Source organism: Heptranchias perlo, chromosome 25 (assembly GCF_035084215.1).
Source record: "Heptranchias perlo isolate sHepPer1 chromosome 25, sHepPer1.hap1, whole genome shotgun sequence".
NCBI classification, from domain to species: Eukaryota; Metazoa; Chordata; class Chondrichthyes; order Hexanchiformes; family Hexanchidae; genus Heptranchias; species Heptranchias perlo.
The window spans coordinates 12102572-12123803 of record NC_090349.1 but is presented as its reverse complement, the minus strand read 5'-3'; the positions used below and the strand labels follow the sequence as shown (position 1 = coordinate 12123803).

At 42.4% G+C, this 21232-nt stretch overlaps 1 protein-coding gene across 1 annotated transcript in view; it reads left to right on the top strand.

Moving 5' to 3' along the window:
* The first annotated feature begins 1469 nt into the window (after positions 1-1469).
* Positions 1470-21232, top strand: part of LOC137342350 (BICD family-like cargo adapter 1) — a 69842-nt gene continuing 50079 nt past the window's right edge. The window contains exons 1-2 of the mRNA XM_068006285.1: positions 1470-2220; positions 16158-16373. Coding sequence (XP_067862386.1) covers positions 1819-2220; positions 16158-16373 — 618 coding nt within the window. The 5' untranslated portion in view covers positions 1470-1818. The remainder of the gene's footprint in view (positions 2221-16157; positions 16374-21232) is intronic.

Sequence of the window (21232 nt, the reverse complement as noted above, 5' to 3'; positions counted from 1 at the left end):
CTATCCTTTTCTGTTTCTCACTCCCCTTGTAACACTTTTTCTCTTCTGGTATCCCACTCACTCTCCATTTCTGTACAGTACTGAGGGAGTACTGCATTGTCAAAGGGACGTGTTTCACTCCCTTTATTTATCTCTCACTTTTTTTCTCCCTGTATTTATATTTTGCTATCTCTCCCTTTATTTATTGTTCACTATCTCCTTGCACCTATCTCCTTGTCTTTATCTCACTATCTCTCCTTTTATTTATCTCTTACTCCAGCTCTCTTGTACTGATCTCTCACTCGCTCCCTGTATTTATCTCGCTCTATTTCTCCTTGTATTTATCTAACATTCCCTCTATATAAAAGGACATAACCTTAAAAACCAGAACCAGGCCATTCAGGAGAGAAGTTAGGAAACACTTCTTCATATAAAGGGTGGTAGAAGTGTGGTACTTTCTCCCACAAAGAACAATGGATGCTAGCTCAATTAATTTTAAATCTGAGATCGATAGGTTTTTGCTAGCCAAGAGTATTAAGGGATATGGAGCTAAGGTGGGTAAATGGAGTTAGGATACAGATGTGCCATGATCTCACTGAATGGCGGACAGGCTCGAGTGGCTGAATGGCCTACTCCTGTTCTCAAACTCTCCATATATTTCTATCATTCTCACCATTTCTCCTTGTATTTCTCTCTCTGTTCATTTCTCACTTTCTTCGTTACTCTCCAATTATCTATCACCTTGTCCAACTCTCCCTGTATTTCCCTCCTCTGCCATTGTTCATCAGTCTTTCTATATTTAACTCTCACTTTCTCTATTTAGCCTGTATTTAGCTCTCTCTTTCTGTATTTTTTGTCTGATTCGCTTTATTTATCTTCCTTTCCTTGTATTTACCTCACCTATCTATTTTTCTATTTATCTAACTCTCTCTCCCTGTATTTAATTCTCACTCTATCCCTCCCTGTATTTATCTCTGACTATTTCTCCTTTTATATATCTCATTCTCTATCTCTCCTTGTATTTATCTTTCACTCTATTTATCACTGCCTCTCTCCCTTTATTTCTCTCCATCTTTCCCTGTATTTATCTCTCTATAATTCTCCCTGTATTTTTTTCTCTCTCTCTCCATCTGCAACACATTTTCGCTATATTTATCTCGAGCTTTCCTCTCTTTCTTTCTATTTGTCTCCCATGTTGTATTTATCAAAGGCTGTCTCTTTCTCCCTGTATTTATCTCCATCATCTATTTCTCCCTGAATGTCCATTTCTCACATCCTCTATATATTTATCTCTCCTACATCCCTCTTATTCTGTCCTGTATCTATCTCTTGCCCTCTATTTACCTATCACAGTCCCTCCCTCCGGTCTGTCTGTGTGTCTGCTAAGGATGGGGACACCTGCTCTGTACCAATAAGCGCCGTGCCTTGTGCAGGTGTCAGACTCCGTCAGAGGGGTGTGGACGAGCGCTGGGTATCAGTTTGAGTCTTGCTCGCAATCCGCCGCATCATGTTTCCAGCTGCATCCTTGTGAATTATGGGCTCATCGTCCCCGGCGGAGCGGGGCAGCAGCAAGAGAGTGATCAGTAAGCCGGACAACAGCACCGTAGTCACGGGACAGCAGCCGGCCACCGCCGCAACCCCACAACAGACCTCCCACGAGTGCTTCTTCGTCTCGGACATAGCCAGATACCGAGGGGGGCGGCGAGAGCTGGGCCACGCCACCCCGATCCCGGCCAGGGCGCGGGAGGCAGGTCGATGGGACTCGGTGCAACCCGTGTGCTGAGCCGGGATCGGAGCCGATCGCGTTAAGTGCAAGCCCGCCCCAGTGCAAGCGGAGCCATGGCGGCTCTGTGGCTGCAGGAGTTCCCGCAGGGCGACGAGCCCCACCACTCTTACGGTGTGGACGAGGCCGAGCATCATCATAATAGCAACCGGCCGAGACTGCCGCTTTCACCGCCGCCCCCTCCTCCGCCCCCACTCCTATCTCCGCCCGGCCTCGGCGGCGGCGCCAGCCTCCTGTTCGACGAACACTTCCCAGTGCTGGCGGCCGACCTACATGAGGGTTACAGCGAGGAGGAGGCAGCCGATAACCCCGGCATCGAAGACCTGCTCTCTCAGCTTCGGCAGAAGGACAGCGATCTCATCCTGGCGGCCAAGCTCGGCAAAGCCTTACTGGAAAGGAACCAGGAGCTTAGCAATCAGTTCGAGATAATGCAGAGAGAGCTCACCGACAAACTGGAGGTAAGGGAATGGGGCTTTCTTAAAGAGAACTCTTTATCCCAGTTCTTGCTTTCCCACCCAACCCTATCCCAGCTCCTGCTTTCCCATTACATTGAATTTGCATCTCAGTCCAATTTAGTTAAGCCTATTAAACGCCATTCCAGCTGATCGCATCTGGCCCCTAAAACCTTATCACACCTCAGTTCATAATATCCCACTGCTTTAGACATTATCCCACCTCAGCCATCTCATGCTATCCCATTCCGACCTACCCTATCCCATCTATCTTACCGTATCCCACTATTTCCCATTCCCACACCATTGTGCTCCATTCTACCCTAGTTATCATGCTCAGTTCATGTTATCCCATCCCATCCCATTATACTTCATCGAGCCCCATCCTACCCGCTACTGTTACGACAGCGTACCGATGATCCCACGTCATTAGATTCTCCCGGAACCCCGCGGTACAGAACCTAATTCAAAAATGCCAAAAAAAACAGTTAACGCATCTGAAATCTTCTAATCTGGAAATGCTGTAATGTCACGAGTTTTCACTAATTGTTTCTCGGAAATGTCATTGAGAGCGACGGGCCGAATATATTGTTGTAGCTGACTTTTTAATAGAAACTATTATGTTACAATTTGCAAGATACAAACTTAACCCAAGTGAGCCCGATCGGATCTCTTGCACGTCTAGGCACAAGATCAATCCTGGGCTCAATGTGATCTGGAAGAGCACATTGATTGATGCCTCGTGGCCGTTTGCAGGTTGGAGCTCACTAAAGTGTTTTAGACGTGGTTGGACTACCGATATCATGCTGCTGATCTGTAGTGTTAGGGGCTTTTGCTGCTCGACGCCTTTGCGAGATGGGCAATTTTTCCTCAGAATCAGTTCCTGACTATGGTGATGGCGCTCAAACTGTTACATATCAAAGATGCATGACATCTGCGTAGGGTCCCAGTCCATTGCATTAATTTATGTCGAATAAGCGATATGGATGAGACTCATAACCTCTACAAATTGGTTTACTGCACAACCTCAGCCAAGCTTGTCTCTTCCTGCTCTTGAACTACTCCTGGTCATACAATAGGGCACTGATATGCAACAAAAGGTTCCTTGTTTGGAAATTAGTTTTCTTAGTTTTGAGTAGAGATAACTCAAGGATACCCCCATGTGATGAAAGTGGGTCAATATAACCCTCCTTTTCCATTTATGGTATGCCTGAAATCCCAAGAAAACTAATATTGAATCGGGGACAGGGACTCAATAAAATGAACACAAGTAAAGCAACAATAATAAAGAAATAATAGCACTAAAGAGTAACAAATTCCCAGGATCAGATGGTTTCCATCCTAGGGTTTTAAGGAAGTAGGTAAGCACATTGCATATGCCCTAACTATAATCTTTCAAAGTTCTCTAGATTCAGGAACTGTCCCTCTAGATTGGAAAATTGCTCATGTCACTCAGCTTTTTAAGAAAGGAGAGAGAGGGAAACCAGGGAATTATAGACCAGTTAGCCTAACATCAGTTGTGGGGAAAATGCTGGAGTCTATAAGGATAGGGTGACTGAACACCTTGAGAATTTTCAGTTAATCAGAGAGAGCCAGCATGGATTTGTGAAAGGTAGGTCATGCCTAACAAACCTGATTGACTTTTTTGAAGAGGTGACTAAAATAGTGGACAGGGGAATAAATGTCAGTGGATGTTATTTATATGGACTTCCAGAAGGCATTTGATAAGGTCCCAAATAAGAGATTGTTTGCTAAGATAGAAGCCAATGGAATCGAGGGAAAAGTACGGACTTGGTTAGGAAGTTGGCTGAGCGAAAGGCGACAGAGAGTAGGGATAATGGGAAGGTACTCACATTGGCAGGATGTGACTAGTGGAGTCCCGCAGGGATCTGTCTTGGGGCCTCAATTATTCACAATATTTATTAACAACTTAGATGAAGGCATAGAAAGACTCATATCTAAGTTTGCTGATGACACAAAGATTGGTGGCATTGTAAGCAGTGTAGATGAAAACATAAAATTACAAAGGGATATTGATAGATTAGGTGAATGGGCAAAACTGTGGCAAATGGAATTCAATGTAGGCAAATGTGAGGTCATCCACTTTGGATCAAAAAAGGATAGAACAGGATACTTTCTAAATGGTAAAAAGTTTAAAAACAGTGGATGTCCAAAGGGACTTAGGGGTTCAGGTACATAGATCATTGAAGTGTCATGAACAGGTGCAGAAAATAATGAATAAGGCTAATGGAATGCTGGCCTTTATATCTAGAGTACAAGGGGGCAGAAGTTATGCTGCAGCTATACAAAACCCTGGTTAGACCGCATCTGGAGTACTGTGAGCAGTTCTGGGCACCGCACCTTCGGAAGGACATATTGGCCTTGAAGGGAGTGCAGCGTAGGTTTACTAGAATAATACCCGCACTTCAAGGGTTAAGTTACGAGGAGAGATTACACAAATTGGGGTTGTATTCTCTGGAGTTTAGAAGGTTAAGGGGAGATCTGATTGAAGTTTATAAGATATTAAGGGGAACAGATAGGGAGAAACTATTTCCGCTGGTTGGGGATTCTAGGAGTAGGGAGCATGGTCTAAAAATTAGAGCCAGACCTTTCAGGAGTGAGATTAGAAAACATTTCTACACACAAAGGGTGGTAGAAGTTTGGAACTCTCTTCCGCAAACGGCAATTGACACTAGCTCAATTGCTAAATTTAAATGTGAGATAGATAGCTTTTTGGCAACCAAAGGTATTAAGGGATATGGGCCAAAGGCAGGTATATGGAGTTAGATCACAGATCAGCCATGATCTTATCAAATGGCGGAGCAGGCACGAGGGGCTGAATGGCCTACTCCTATTCCTATGTTCCTATTTGGTCAGGAATTGGGTAGTCATGATGCTACCCGGGAATTTATTTTTCAGTAACCGTTCCTTCTTCTAGTCAGAGTAGGTTAGTGTGTATATCAAAGACCTGCAAATACATGGAAAGATGCCGAGTATATTCCTCTTTGTGACCAGGCACAGGGAGCAACCTACCTTAATATAGCACTCATCATACATGAAGTCTTTATACAGGGCAGAAGAAAAAAGTGGGCACAAAGCAGAAGGCAGAAGAACAAAAAAAAGGAGACAGATAGCAAAGTGAAGATATTTAGGGAAGATATTCCAGAGGGCAAGGCAATAGTGACTGAAAGAGAAGTTGGCAATGTTGGACTGAGAAGTACCCTGGAATAGGAAGAGCAGAGGGTGTGTATGGGAATGTACAGATGGATCAGATCACAGAGGTAGGGTGAGGAGAGGGCATGAAGAGAATTGAAGGTGGGAAGGAATTTCTTTAAATCTATTCAGTGGGGCACAGGGATCCAGTAGAACTTGGACAGAGGTGACGGGAGAATGGAACCTTGTACAGGTATAGACAAGGGCCATAGGCTTCTGCAAGCGTTAATGTTTGTGGGAGGTGGAGGCTGGCATGCCAACAAAGAAAGTATGGAGAAGCTGATTCTTGAGGTAATAAGCGCACTAGCGGAGAAGTAAGAGTGGAAGCAAGAAGGAAGCATAGCTCAGGATCAAGCAATGCACCAAAATTCTGCATCTCTGGACTTAGCACAAGGTGTCAGCCAGGGAGGCTAGCGTTGTCAAGGCTGGAGGCACGTAGCTGCTGGTGGGAGCTGAAGACAATGGCTTTGGTTTGTAATCCAACATTAAGTTGGAAGAAATTTTGATTCATCTAGTTCTTAATGTTGGACCGGAAGTGGAGAACCTGATAACAGTCTCGGGATCAGTAGAGGATGGGGTACGGCAGACCTAAGTGTCATCAGTGCAGATGCAGAAGTTGACACCATGTTTCTGGGTGGTGTCATTGAGGGGTAGTATATAAATGATGAATAAGAGAGGACTGTAGATGAAGCATATGCAACATTAATACAGAAATACAAATTTACGTTCAAATCCAACAAATCACAAACATAGATTTTACTTCGCGTGTGAGCATGTTTAGCTACTTTTCTGAACTATATTGCCAACATTTGTTTCCACAAACTAGTTGTCCAAATTTTGGTTGCTAATCAGATAATGTAAGACTCGTCAGCCATGGACTATGTACCTTCTCCATCAAAGTGTCAAAAGAATGGGCCAGACACTTACCTCCACTGACCTATACTTAAGCACTATTCTCCCAAGAGCATTGGACTCTGTGGGACCAATTTTCCTTTGCTTTGTGCTGAGTACACCTTTTCCACAGTTGCAAAGCAGAGGAAATAGAGATGGAGACCAGTTATGCTGGATCAATGTCCCTTTGCATTTCACATGTACTTATAGAGGCTTCCCCAAAGAGAGGGAGGGAGTGCTACTGCCTACAACAGGTGGAAACATTCAAATACCATGCTAATGAGGTGGGAGTGACATCAGCGTGCCTCCCTTCTTATTTTCCTGGTCTCTGCCTGGTAGAGGCCCAAATGCAGCAGTGCCATCTAGGTTGTCCCAGCCTAAGAGTGGAGGATCTGAGAAGGGGATGCCAACAACCCCCTCCCACCTCCTAGGCCCAGCCACAAAAATTATTGAGCCTTGAGGCCTTTTGGCTTCTGTTTTTGGATAGAAACCCCTAAAGGTGGTGGCAATTACCATTATTGCAGGCCACTTGGGTAAATTTTCTTCCTGCATTTTTGGCTATAATTCCTTTTCCAGAGGCATTTCTGTGCATGGTAATGACTTGAGCCTGCAAATACAGTCAGGTTCAAGTCCCTTCAGGTGGGGCACACTTCACATATGTTGTGCCTGACTTGTGTTCATGTGGCAGGGTGGCGGAAAATCGGCTCCCATAAGTTTCCACGCTCCTAGGCACCCTTTTCAGTCCTCAGTCCCAAACAGGAGTATCCAAGACTGGAACATTCAGTAACATCTAGGCAGTAAATTTTCCAAATTCAATTATCTCTTGATCAAGGACCGAAAAGGCAGCTTAGCAGAATGGAAAACATATGGATACATTTGTTGCTGAGAGCCTGTAGCTGTGATATGTGGAGTCTGGCTTCCAATCCATGCTTTTAAGTGGAGAAGGTTTGTAATGTTAGGAACAAAAATAGAGAGAACATAAACTATCTTGCCCCCTCTTTGCCTTGCTTAACCATGGAAAAAATCTTACATTATCTTTATCTCTTTTATTCAGGTGTGCTTCCCACAGTCTTACCCATTTCTCAGCCAAGTGTGTGCAGTATGAACAATACAAAGTTACTCTCAGCTGTATGTACTGTCCTCCAGATATTTAATTCAGTAAACCTGGACAAATTTTATAAGTATTTAAGTTGGCCATTCAATCCATGATGTCACAGTTCAATTGGCTAATGCAGTAGCCTCCAACGTTTTGTGTGGTCTTCTTGAATCTTCAGCGGCGCATCCTCCAATCTCTGCTCCTCAAAATGGGTGGTGGGTGCATTGGGGTTGGGATGAGCAGCAGTATTTGCATAATGACAGTGGAAATACAATGAGTGGAGCAGGGAATGCACGTCTTGTCGGAGATCCACCATTCAGGTTCGCAAGTGATGTTAATGAGTACCCCTGGTCTACAGTATGATTTAGGTGTACAGAAAATGTTATGGTAGAAGTAAAGTAAATCCTCTCTAACACAAACTTTAGGAGGATTATGTTGTATAGTTTCTGTGCTAATCAGAGAGACCTGTAAGTATCATGGGTTATTTCCAAGATTGTGATCTATTGCTGGATGTTGTCACCAGTAGAGGCAATGGGGGGGGGATATATATTATTGGAGGAAGTGTGGGTATATATGTTGGAAAAGGTTGTAGAGATAGGGAGAGGGCAACATATTGACACATCAGAGAGTTTTTATAACTATGTAAATTAACAGATCGATTTTCTGAGTTCTGTAACACAGTGATTTAAACTTTAGAATCTCCTACTGTGCAATCCCTATACAACTTTATAGAATCACTAAATAAAAGGTAAAAAGTCTCTCTGCAGCTTGGAAAACAAAGTATAGATAATACAGAATTTATTAGTAAGTGAGATGGTGGCAAAAATAATCTACCTTTGTATTGGCTCGCTATCGGATAAGGCAAATTGTTCTAATATGCTCTAAAACCACCTGCTATTGTAAAATGAAAGTAAGAACTTGCGTTTATATAGGGACTTTCCACAAAGTACTTTTGAAGTGTAATCACTGTTGTAATGAAGACGAATGTGGTAGCCAATTTGTGCACAGCAAGGTCCCATAAACAGCAATGAGATAGATGTTTTAGGGTTGTTGGTTGAAGGATAAATGTTGGCCAGTACACTGGGAGCTCTCACCTGCTCTTCTTTGAATAGTGCCATGGGAATCTTTTATGACCAGCTGAGAGGGAAGATGAAGCCTCGATCTAACGTGTCATTCTCCGTCTCACTATCGCTCTCTCAGTACTGTACTGGAGTGTTAGCCTAGATTATGTGTTTAATTTTCTGGAATGGGGTTTGAACCCACGACGCACTGACTCAGAGGTAAAAGTGCTACCACTGAGCAGTTGAAGAATTGGTAATAGGAGAAAGAGTACATACCAATCTTTATGCAGTGTTCTTAGCGTGTCAAATCCCTACCATAAAGGTCTTAGTTGCTCAGAAGCTCCCAGTACTTTACTGTACTAATTGGTTTTGCATGCCCAAAAGCTATCTCATAGGGGTCTTAGTTCCCTGTGCTTATGAATTAGACTCCTATACTTGTGTATTGTCAATGGGATCTCAGGGCCAGTATTGTAGACAGTTACATTGCATCATGATACTTAGAAACCTCAATCTTGCACAGTGTAATCAAACTGTGCAGGAAATGCATCATGTATCAATCCAAGGAAAAAAATAACAATAAATGAAACCTGTTTGTATCAACGGTATCTTTCCATGTATACAAGTTTTGAGACGTGCCTCTCCTACTTTAGATGTTACACTATCACACATGCAGTAGATTTAAAAAAAGAGAAAACGGGTTTGACCAATCTACAGGAAACTTGCCAAGCATTAGAAAATACCTTATAGTTGTCCTCAGGGCATGGATATCAAATTGGGCCTTCTCAAATGGGCTGCAACTAAATTTGTAATCCTAAATGCAGAATAATTGCACTGCCACTTATCAGGCGAATAAAGGTTAGCATGTTTGATTACCTGCAGAGGATTCAGGAATTAAACATTTGGTTTCCATTTTTTAGAAATCTTCTAAAATCATATGTTGATATAGTTAACTGAAAGGATGTTGGGAATGATTAATCTGACTGTGTCCCATTTGATTGTACCAGCATGGAGAGTATCAATATCAATGGGGGCAGGGCTCATGATATTGTTGCCCCTCTTCATTGCTGGATCTGCAGCCTCAAGCCCTGCTTATTTGGCGTGGGGGGGAAGGCAGGGCCTGCCATAGTAACTAGGAATTGCAATGTTCAGTCAAGTGTCTCACAGATAATGTTGTTCTCAGCAAAACCAAGTATTCTAAGAATAACCTAATGATTAAATTGTTTCTAAGATTAGAAAAATACATCTCTTTGGTCAAGGCTGCTCAGTGTGGCTGTGTCCCATATTTGTGCTATGAGACCTTGTAAGTGTAATTTGGGTTGATGATCCCATTGTATGGCAGACTGCACTTTGAGAGTAGTTTGGGTTAATGGTCCTGTCTGATGGCAGAGTGCTTTGAGACCCACCACTTTGATCATAGTTTGGACTGACATTCCTGATGACAGAATGCTGCTAGATCACACAATGTGAGGATAGTGTGAATTAGTGTTCCTGTCTATTGACCGTGCTGTAAGACTCGCACTGTTGGGTCGTTAGGGTTTATGTTCCCAGGTACTGGCAGAGTGCTGTAGGACCCACATTGTTGGGTAGATAGGGTTCGTGTTCCCATGTACTGGCAGTGCTACAGGACTCACACTGAGGGTAATTAGGGTTCATGTTCCCATGTACTGGCAGAGTGCTGTAATACCTTGCACTGTGAGGATAGATAGGATTCATGTTCCCATGTAATGGGAGAGTGTTGTCGGACCTGCACTGTGAGGGTAATTTGGGTTTATGTTGCTGTGTAATGTTTGTGAAATTGAAGAATTTTCTTTCCAATGTTCAACGCTATAACCTTTTCTTGGGCCCTTGCTAAACATTCACCCACCTACACAAACCAGCAATGAATAAATTACCACAGCAGTGACGATGATACAGATGGTTACCAGGAGTGATGTATTAATAGTGATAATGATCAGGCTGATCCATAATCAGATGGTAAACTAGTCCTATTATGCTTGTTTAGACACTGTATAGTAACCTTCCTCATTTCTATTATTAATATTGCAATATGATCATTGCTTCTTTGAGTTTTCCTTTCCTATTCCTCCTAAGCTCTAATATGGAGTCTTGCACGTTCTTCCTCCTCCCTGCATACTGACGGCATTCAAATTGACATCATCTCCTACTCTAACTCATTCTTTCCTAGAACCTCAAAACGATGGAGCTCCCGATCTACCCTTCCTCCGATCAACTTTAGACTTTCGAAGCCCTAGCTTGATATCATCAAATTGCTACTGTTTCGTTTGTCATTTCCGTTCCCATTGTTCTGAGCATTGATGGTATCCTGCATCATGGGCTCTGGCCCTTTATTGGGGTTTTCAAGTTTTTAAAAAAAATTATGATTTAAGTTTATACTAAATTCTTAATTTTTACTGTTTGCTAATTTTTTAATGAAACTGTTTTAATACTTAGGCAATCCCCAATCTTCCAGTATTTCCCTCCATTTTTGTCATTTCAATTCCCCATCCTCTGCCCTGATTAAATTTCAGCTCTTTTATTCATTGATTGTATGGTTGATTGATAAACTAATCTCACTAATTTTATTTACTCCTCAACAAAATAACCAATACCAGACAAAAAAATATCATCCTTCCTCCATAGCACTGCCTTCAGTAAAATTGTAAACAATTTTACAACACCAAGTTATAGTCCAACTATTTTATTTGAAATTCACAAGCTTTCGGAGGCTTCCTCCTTCCTCAGGTGAATGTTGTGGAAATGAAATCCTCGAACCCTTCGCATTTATAAATCACAGAACAATGCCTGGTGATTACAGATAGTCTTTCCAATTGCCTGTTGCCACGGCAATCACAGTGTGCAGACAGAGAGGTGTTACCTAAAAGGCCACCGAATATACAAACCACCAAAAAAAAATAGAAAAGACAGCAAATGACCCGTTATATTAAAAACAGATAACATATGTTCACTGGTGGGGTTACGTGTAGCATGACATGAACCCAGGATCCAGGTTGAGGCCGTCCTCATGGGTGCGGAACTTGGCTATCAATTTCTGCTTGACGATTTTGCGTTGTCGTGTGTCTCGAAGGCCGCCTTGGAGTATGCTTACCTGAAGGTCGGTGGCTGAATGTCCTTGACTGCTGAAGTGTTCCCCGACTGGGAGAGAACCCTCCTGTCTGGCGATTGTTGTGCGGTGTCCGTTCATCCGTTGTCGCAGCGTCTGCATGGTCTCACCAATGTACCATGCTCTGGGGCATCCTTTCCTGCAACGTATGAGGTAGACAACGTTGGCCGAGTCACAGGAGTATGAACCGTGCACCTGGTGGGTGGTATCCTCTCTTGTGATGGTGGTATCTGTGTCGATGATCGGGCATGTCTTGCAGAGGTTACCGTGGCAGGGTTGTGTGGTGTCGTGGACGCTGTTCTCCTGAAAGCTGGGTAATTTGCTGCGAACGATGGTCTGTTTGAGGTTGGGTGGCTGTTTAAAGGCGAGTAGTGGAGGTGTGGGGATGGCCATAGCGAGGTGTTCGTCGTCATTGATGAAATGTTGAAGGCTGCGGAGAACATGGCGTAGTTTCTCCGCTCCGGGGAAGTACTGGACGACGAAGGGTACTCTGTTGGTTGCGTCCCGTGTTAGTCTTCTGAGGAGGTCTATGCGATTTTTCGCTGTGGCCCGTCGGAACTGCTGATCGATGAGTCGAGCGTCATACCCGTTCTTACGAGGGCATCTTTCAGCGTCTGTAGGTGTCCATTGCGTTCCTCCTCGTCTGAGCAGACCCTGTGTATTCGCAGGGCCTGTCCATAGGGGATGGCCTCTTTGACGTGGTTAGGGTGGAAGCTGGAAAAGTGGAGCATCGTGAGGTTGTCCGTGGGCTTGCGGTAGAGTGAGGTGCTGAGGTGCCCGTCTTTGATGGAGATTCGTGTGTCCAAGAAAGAAACTGATTCTGAGGAGTAGTCCATGGTGAGCTTGATGGTGGGATGGAACTTGTTGATGTTATCGTGTAGTCTCTTTAGTGATTCCTCGCGTGGGTCCATAGAAAGAAAATGTTGTCGATGTATCTGGTGTATAGTGTTGGTTGGAGGTCCTGTGCAGTGAAGAAGTCGTGCTCGAACTTGTGCATGAAAATGTTGGCGTATTGGGGTGCGAATTTGGTCCCCATGGTTGTTCCGTATGTTTGGGTAAAGAACTGGTTATCGAAGGTGAAGACATTGTGATCCAGGATGAAGCGGATGAGTTGTAGGATGGCGTCTGGAGATTGGCTGTTGTTGGTGTTGAGTATTGATGCTGTCATGGGATTAAAGGTGAAGTAGGTCACTCAGCCCATTTCTACAATTCCTGGCATTTGGAGTTCTGCTGCAGCACAAATTATAATGTAAACCCAATTTGGTTTACAAGTCATTGAAATGAAATCTTTACGGACTTGAAATGAAAGCGACAATTTTTTTTACTCTGCGCTGTTTGTATTCTGTGTGGCTGACATTAGTGTTCGCATCGGGGATTGGAACCTACATCCATTTATAAAACAATGCGGAGTGCAGATTTGTGTGGGAGACATGACGTGGTGACAAGGAGCAGAGTGAAACTTCCAGTCTTGGGGATGGCAAAGAAAATAAAGCTACTGCAAAGTGACCTTATAAATCATGACCTGGGTGAATTAGCAACACAACTCCTTACAGTTACACAGCAAGTAACTGTTTTGCTGCTGAATGGAGAAGAACATAATGTGGTTGCACAGTGAGTAACCCATACCCTGCTGAATAAACAGGAATCATCTTGCTCATTTTGTGCGTTTGTAGGTTAAGTGTAAATTGGGTTTAAGCCATTTCTGTGATCTGTTCAGAATCTTGTTTTGCCAATATCTTTATTTTTCCAATTTGGCTGATTTTCAGATGTGGTTCTGTCAGCTTTAATGTCACAGGGAGACGTGGAACGGGAGACAGGAGAATCTTTATTAAACAGTGGAATTACCTGGTCATTGGAAACACTATAAAGTGTCCACGGTTCTACCCTGCAATTGTGTCCAACGTCACTCTCCAGCTGTGCATTAAAGGCCATGACCTACCGCTTGGTCCCCTGACACTTTGGTCTCTGTGACACACAAGGTTACTTTGTCAGTGCATTATTGAAATTAAAAATCATTTACCTCTTGAGTGGCAGGCTGAGGAAAAAGCTGCTTGGAAAAGTGAAGGTGCAAATAAAACTGAGTGAACCAATAACTTTCCCAGTAAACCTGCCAAACAGAAGTTGAGATCTGTTTTACAGTGGGTTGAAAGTATTGAGAAACAATGTTGTTCCAAGGTCAGCCAGTGACAGTGTCCAATCGCAGCCCCACCATTGTAGGGCGGGCCTACCAATCGCTGCTTCCCTACAGGGAGGACAGAAAATCAGAAGTAACATGGTCAAGCTCTCTCCTAATAGTCAACTAGAGAGCAGCAGTGGTGATTCACAGCCTGACCAGACCTATGTGGGAAGGAAAAGTGGGGGGGTTGCACAGTTAGAGCGTTAGCACGATTTCATACATCTGTGTTATAAACAGGCTTTTAGGCACGTAACTACTTGTCCTTATTTCCTGTCTGGTTGCTATAGTGGAAATCCCCAAACTGGGATTTGGATGATAGAATTTTTAAAAATGGAATGGATTTAGTCACATGAAATGTTTCATTTTTGCAACTTATTCGTGGCTCTAAATGTTTTTCATTCCACTCAAAAATGAGATCTGGGAATGTGTGAAAGAGAGAGGTAGACTGGTGGGATTTTGGGATGGAGAGAAAGGTTCTCTGCAGTGTGTGGGTGCTCCTTGACATGCTTTATTTTCACATTCTCCTGTACTTTGCCACGTGTTTTGTTTCTTCTCCTTCTGAGTCCTCGTAAAATGATGTCTGTAGATGGTGGCCTTTCTTGTGCTTGAAAATTCATCAGTATATTGTAGTTTTAAACAATTATTGATTATTATACTTTGACTATAATCAATTATTGTACCTTGTGTGGACACTAACTTATATGCTACAATTAAAAAGTTATCTGTTGCAGCATATGCTTAAAACCTGGGTTGTGCAGAGATCTGTGATATTAGGTACTGTTTGTCAATTAGCAGGAATTGTTTTACAAAGATCAAAGAATACTACAGGTCAACTACATTCAGCTCCTACCACGTGACTGAAATATGTCTGTGAGCACTTCTGGATCCCCTATTATTCATAACATCCTCACCAAGATCTCTTCTCTGAGCCTCTGCATGAGCAACAACTTATCCTCAATTATTTCAACCTACACCATGCCCCTCTTCACTGGCATCTCTGCCATCCCACTCTCTTTTAATTTCACCATTCACATAAATGTCTCCATCCACCTCCTTTAACCTTGACATCTCTGAGCACCCGATCAGCAATAAGGCTATTTCTGACCAATTCCTTGACTCCCTTACCATTTACATCTCCCTGCCTTCTTCGAACCACACTAGCCTCACCATTTGCCTCTGGAAAAAACTGATTTTTCCTTTATTTATCCCCCAGGCCACCCACCAACTGCTTTCAAACTCCAACTCCCTCTCCTCTGGCCATCTTTCCATCACAATACCACTATTGTTGTTAACTTACTCAAACGTTCCCTGACTTCTGGTACAGCTCCCATCTTTAATCCTTAAAGTCTGGGGGTCACTGACTTCAGCATACTTGATGCACAACCGGCCCTGTCATCCACTGGTTTAACCCCATCAAGTATTACCACATTACCACGCCTCCCTCTCCACAGCCAAATTCTCCAATTCCAGGATCACCCTGGAGGGCAAGAACAATTCACGGCTCCTTTTCTCTATGGCAAACCAGCTCAAGTTCCCTTCCCTCAGCTCCAACATCATGTGAGGAGCTCATGGGCTTCTTTGTTTGCAAGATCAAGACTATCCATTCAGGCAGCTCAGCTTTGACCTTCTGTGCATTCTCTTCCCTCTGTTTTGTCATTGCACTATTTTCTGAAACTCCATCCCTAAACTTCTCTGCCTCTTAATATCTCTCCTCACCTTTGAAAGTCACCTAAAATCCATCTCTTTTACCAAGCTTTCAGACACCTCTCTTAACTCCTCCATAAAGACCTGGATGTTTGTTCCTTTCTTCCTTTGTGACATGCATTGGGACAATTTTCCACATTAAAAGTACTATATAAATGAAAGTTGTTGTTGTGATAGCAATCGCATATCATTCTAAAGTCTGCAGATATCACCAAGCCAGATGACCAGTGTGGAGAGTTTGATAGCATTTATAGGAATCAGCCAAATTAAGTAGCTGGTATAAAAAGTGGCTGAAGATTTTAGCATGGATATTGGAAGGTAACATACACCAGAACAAGAAACAATAAATGAGTCTGTTTTGGTGTGAGACCAATGCACAGTATGATTGGACAAAATGCAGTACTAAGGACCAACACAACTTGATTTTTTTGCTAACCTGAATCCTGTTCATTGTTGCCCTAAAATCTGGTGTGCGAGTCACACCTTGGTGCATATTTTTGCATCCTCTAAAGATGAGACTTATGTACTAATGCACCTCATACAAAGGGTTTCATTTAAATAGCTTTGTTTGTTAATATTTATATGTTAATGGTTCCATAAAAGTCTTCAATTCTTTGTTTTTTAAAAAAAGCTGGTATTTCCTTTATTTCAAAGGTGACATGTTTTCCTGTCTCTCATCAGCATCTGGAACAGGAGAAGCATGAGTTGCGGAGACGATTCGAGAACCGTGAGGGAGAATGGGAGGGCCGTGTTGCTGAGCTGGAGAGTGATCTCAAACAGCTTCAAGATGAGTTGGAGAGACACCAGGTCCAGTTACGTGAGGCAGATAAAGAGAAAGTAAGAGCCTTGCGGGAACTCTCCGAACAGAACCAACGCCTCTTGGAGCAGCTCACCAGGGTAAGTCTTGTGATGGTCAACACTAGAGGACAGACTCGGGCGCGGGCTCTTCCATTTAGTTCTTACAACGGGTCAAATTTGCTACATCACAAATGCAATGCATTGTCTGTTTTTCTCCCTCCAAGTGAAGATGCTGTAGACACACAGCGATGGGAGAAGGTATGTGTCTTTGAAGTGTTAGGGATTCGTTTATTGGCAGAGCGACATATAGAAGATGGAGACGGGCATTGGCAGATGTGCAACTGAATGCGTGCAATGGCACAGGGTTAATGTTGGTGATGGGGCTCGCCACTGAGATGTACGTTGGTGAATTAGCAGAGGTGCAGAGACGTGTTGGCATGGGATGTGCCAGTGGAGTGGTGTTGGGGATGCAATAAGTTGAGGGTATAGAAATATGTGCCAATATAGTGCAAAGGCTGTGTGTGAGGGAGGTGGGCGTCAGCTGCATAATGAGAGAGGGATTGCAATCCAGAGAAATCTGCTTTTAGTGCTGCATAGAGTACTTCTTTTGGGATGAGATTAAGAAGATATGAATCCTACACAGATGGGCTGTTGTACTTGCTGTTACCATGGAAGCGGGGCTACTCAATCAGCTTGCAGCATATAAAATGGCTGAGTCACCCTGCATACGGGCATGTTATCAGTGATCGCTGGTCTGTGCTGCTCTTTGCTCTAAATGGAATTGTTTTACATCAGTTTTTTAAAAAATGGCAAATAGGCTTATATGAAAGCGAAGACTGACATTGGGACTGAATTACATCTGTAATTGCAGCAAATTCCACGTTGCATCGACATTCATTAACCTGCTACATTTCAAATTTAAATTAAATTTCAAATAATCAGATGGTGCTTATTTCATGCTCAGTGTAACTGTATCCCCCACCAGCACTGATCCCCTGATACTTGCCCATCGGCCCTACAGTTGGATGCACCCACATAGAGGAGACATGCATCTGGGTGAGGTAGAGGCAGTTTGCCTTGATTCAAGAATAGATATAAAAACAAAATCTGATTGCTGGATGTCTGTAATAAAAACAGTAAATGTTGAAAATATAGAGTGAGTTAGTCAGCATCTGAAAGACAGATTAATGTTTTTGGTTGGACCCTTGATTTGTGAAATCCCTGTAACTAATCACTATTGGCATGTATTCTTGGTGTTTTAATTGGCTGCTCAATACAGTCCAACTCTTGTAGCCTTACTATTAGTTCTATTCTTACCTGTGATTCTTATTGTGTGCCTGTATCTTCACTCCAGTGACTCCCTGTAGTAGTATGGCTGAGATCAGTAACTCAAGTGTAGAGGATTGCAGGCTGCGAGCTGAAAACACAAATGTTAGATTTTTATATGTTGCTGGCTCTAGATTCATTACATTGATGATTAATTAATGCAAAGCACTCTTTAAAATTCCACACGATTGAAATTTTGAGAAACTCCTGGAGGAATCGACAACAACTGAACCATGCCCTACTTCTGTGATGGTTTTTCTATAGATCTGAGGTACCTCTGCTCTAATTAAAGCAGTTATTTCTGGTCAGTCACCTCATCATCGCTGTGATTTATCACTGCCCTAACCACCCAGCACCACTTGCCCAATACCAGTAAAACAAAACTGTTGCTGGAATGCAAGTGCAGTCCTGATCAGCATTCATCTGGCTATGAGAATGAAACAGATGAATTTAATACTGAATGTTGCGTCTGAAATTGCAGGGCTGAACCAAACCAAGGATCGTAGAGAGCTATGGGTGTGTGCGAGAACTTTGGTTCATCACAAATTCAGGTCACTGCATTTGTTAAAGTTGAATAAATAGCTCCCATTTCCCACAAGTAGACTAGACCTGGATCGCATTGTGTTGAGCACCCACTCACGATCTACAAACTTTTAATGTTCCCAGTTGCCTTGTTACTTTACTTTCATTATTTTACTTTTATTATTTTGCTTTCAGTTGACCATTGTACATTCTGAGTGTGCATTCTGTACTTCCATCTAACCTCCTCCTCCACTCACCCACTAAATGTTGATAAAGATTGGTTCTAAAAGCCAGCTCAGATCCATTCTTGTGCGACAATTCCAATTGTTCATCGCTTGTTCTGGTTGAGATGCTGAATGATGTCAGAGGCCTATTCCAATCCATAACACACATTCAATCCTATTTGTTAGCAGAATATGAAATATTATATTGTTTTAATCTATTAATGTTGCCGTGAAATATATTTTCATCCTATTCCATCAAAAGGCTTTGATGTAATGAAATACTCCAAGTCACTGATGTTAAGCTTTTGGGTTTTGTTTTTTGTGTCTCAGACTATTTTCACTCTGTATCCTCTTGAGAATGTTTGCACTTACCCTGATAGCTAGACAAGTTTGATAGTGTACGCAAGATAACAAACAGAAAACCCTTCTATATATTGCTTTAGTTACTGCTTTTATCCTGTACCCCAGCAGGGTCCTTCTTGTCTTCGAGAAGCAGCAGAATGACACTACAGTAGACTTGTTTTAGGCCAACAATAAATGAACAAGTGAATAAATAGCAGAAACGTGCTTATATTCTCACTGTAGTTGTTAGACTTTAACTCCTTGTATGATAGCCTAGATTTTATAAAATAACTGACATTTCAGTGTAGTATTGAGGGTGTGCTGCACTGTCGGAGGTGAAACCTTTTGGTGGAGGCGTTAAACCGAGGTCCGGTCCCGTCTGTCCTCTCGGGTGCATGTAAAAGATTCCATGGAACTATTTCAAAGAAGCGCAGGGGAGTTCTTCTCGGTGTCCTGGTCAATGTTTATCCCTCAACCAACACCTAAAACTGATTATCTGGTCATTGTCACATTGCTGTTTCTGAGAGCTTGCTGTGCGCAAATTGGATGCCGCTTTTCCCACATTACAACAGTAAAGTGTTTTGGTACATCCTGAGGTCGTGAAAGGCGCTATATATTTATATAGCAAGTTCTTTCTTAGTTTGCAACTCTGCTAAACTAATTGTAATTAACCTTTTTACAGAGTGATTTTTTTTCTCCTTTTCTCATTAACTATTTGACTTATCTACCTCAACTAATACTCTTCAGAATTCCAACATTAACTGTCTTCGAAGACTCCAAATAAAACTCATTGTTTTGAACAATGCTGACTAATAAATATCCCGAGAACAGTTACTGGGGCTTTGTTCAATTTAAAAAAACTGCTGTTAATTTTAAAAGGAGCTGCTGCCAGCCAGACACATATTTAAACAAGGCACACATCATGTTATGTTTGAAATGAATTGCTTGGCTACCTCCCTCACGCAAACTGCCTGGGGATGAGAACCTAGTCTTCAAAACATCATGTGGAGTTTGAGTGTGAGAAGCTGGCTTTTAACTCCTTATGTGCCATGACTGAATTTTAAAAATCCAATAGCAAGCAAAAACTTTTTTAAAAATGCTTTATTTTTGTCATCATGTACAATGCCTTCAGCCCAATCAGGACATGCCCTCGACTGTCCTGTTGTAGGAATCTCGAGAGTCATTAGTGAGACACATTTAATTTCTTCAGACAGGGAGGACTGTGGATTGGAAAGAATTACAGGAATTATTTTATTATTGTAATTGGTGTTCTGAGATTAAACATCAGAATCTCCAGGGACACAAACGCTAAACCTATCCTGGTATGATTAGCGAGTTGGACAGTTGTACATAGATATCATATAATGGTGTGTGTTTCCATCCTTGAATCCTTATCCTTTCACAGACTATTGCTATTCAGATTTACCAACAAAACATGACTGGTGATTTGGCAGATCTGTACTGACTGCAATTGCTTTGTCCCAATTGAGAGAGCACATTTCCCAATCTTCCACGTTTCCCACCTCCCACCACCCACCCCCCACCCCATTCCCAGCAATGCTGAGTCAGATTTCTATGTGGAAAATAATGAATGAGGAAGAAAGTAAGATTACTTTTTGGAGTCTTGTTAGTTTGTGGACCCTTTCTCTGAGTATTTGATCGTGGTATTTGATTAGTTTTGTTAATAGTTGCACATTGCAAACTTCCAGTGATCAGTAATCATAGCCATACCCTATTTCCTTTCTTCCCCTTTGCACTTGTACACCCCTTTATCATATGCCTCAGTCGACTGTTTTTTGCTTCAACATTTATCTACTTGGGCATCATATGGTATTTATTGTTTTGTTACACCTGACTGAATAATTATTGATTGATATTATCATTTTTGGTTAACCCAAAATCAGTTAAGTTTGGATAGATAGAGCCATCCTTAAAATGTTTGTGGTGTCTTTTTAAAAAAAAATGATGGGGGGGTAGCAGACCTTGAAAGAAAAATATTACTAGTGTCTTCTCGGTGGTCATCCAACTACCGATAGAACTGTGAAAATAGTACATTTACCTACATTTACAAGCCCATTGCCATCTTGTAGCTCATCTGCTTAATTGGTTAAGGTTTCCTTGAATAGAAATGCAAGTTCTTTTCTTTTATTATTTCCCTTTATATTTGACACCAGGTCACACAATTTGGTTTCATCAGGAAGGCACCTGATTCCCCATTGAAAACATTGAACCGGTCTGTTTACAAAGACCTTCCATATCTTGGGTCTGTGAAATGACAAGGGGAAGGATGAAGTAGTAGGGGTAACCCATCCACAAGCCCAGTCTACTACCAAACAGAGGCTCTGCTGGAATCAACGAAGCACCAGATGCGCATTTTAGTACATCCTATAGTGTGCTCACTTGGTGTGGTGTTCCTGAAATGGCACAGTGCCCAGTAATGCTACAAACAAGGCTGAGATTAAGTTCTGTCACTCAGAGCAGATTTTAAGACTGTGGAGGGCAGATCTGAAAGCTGCAATGAGAAGGCTGATTTCTTTGTTGTAT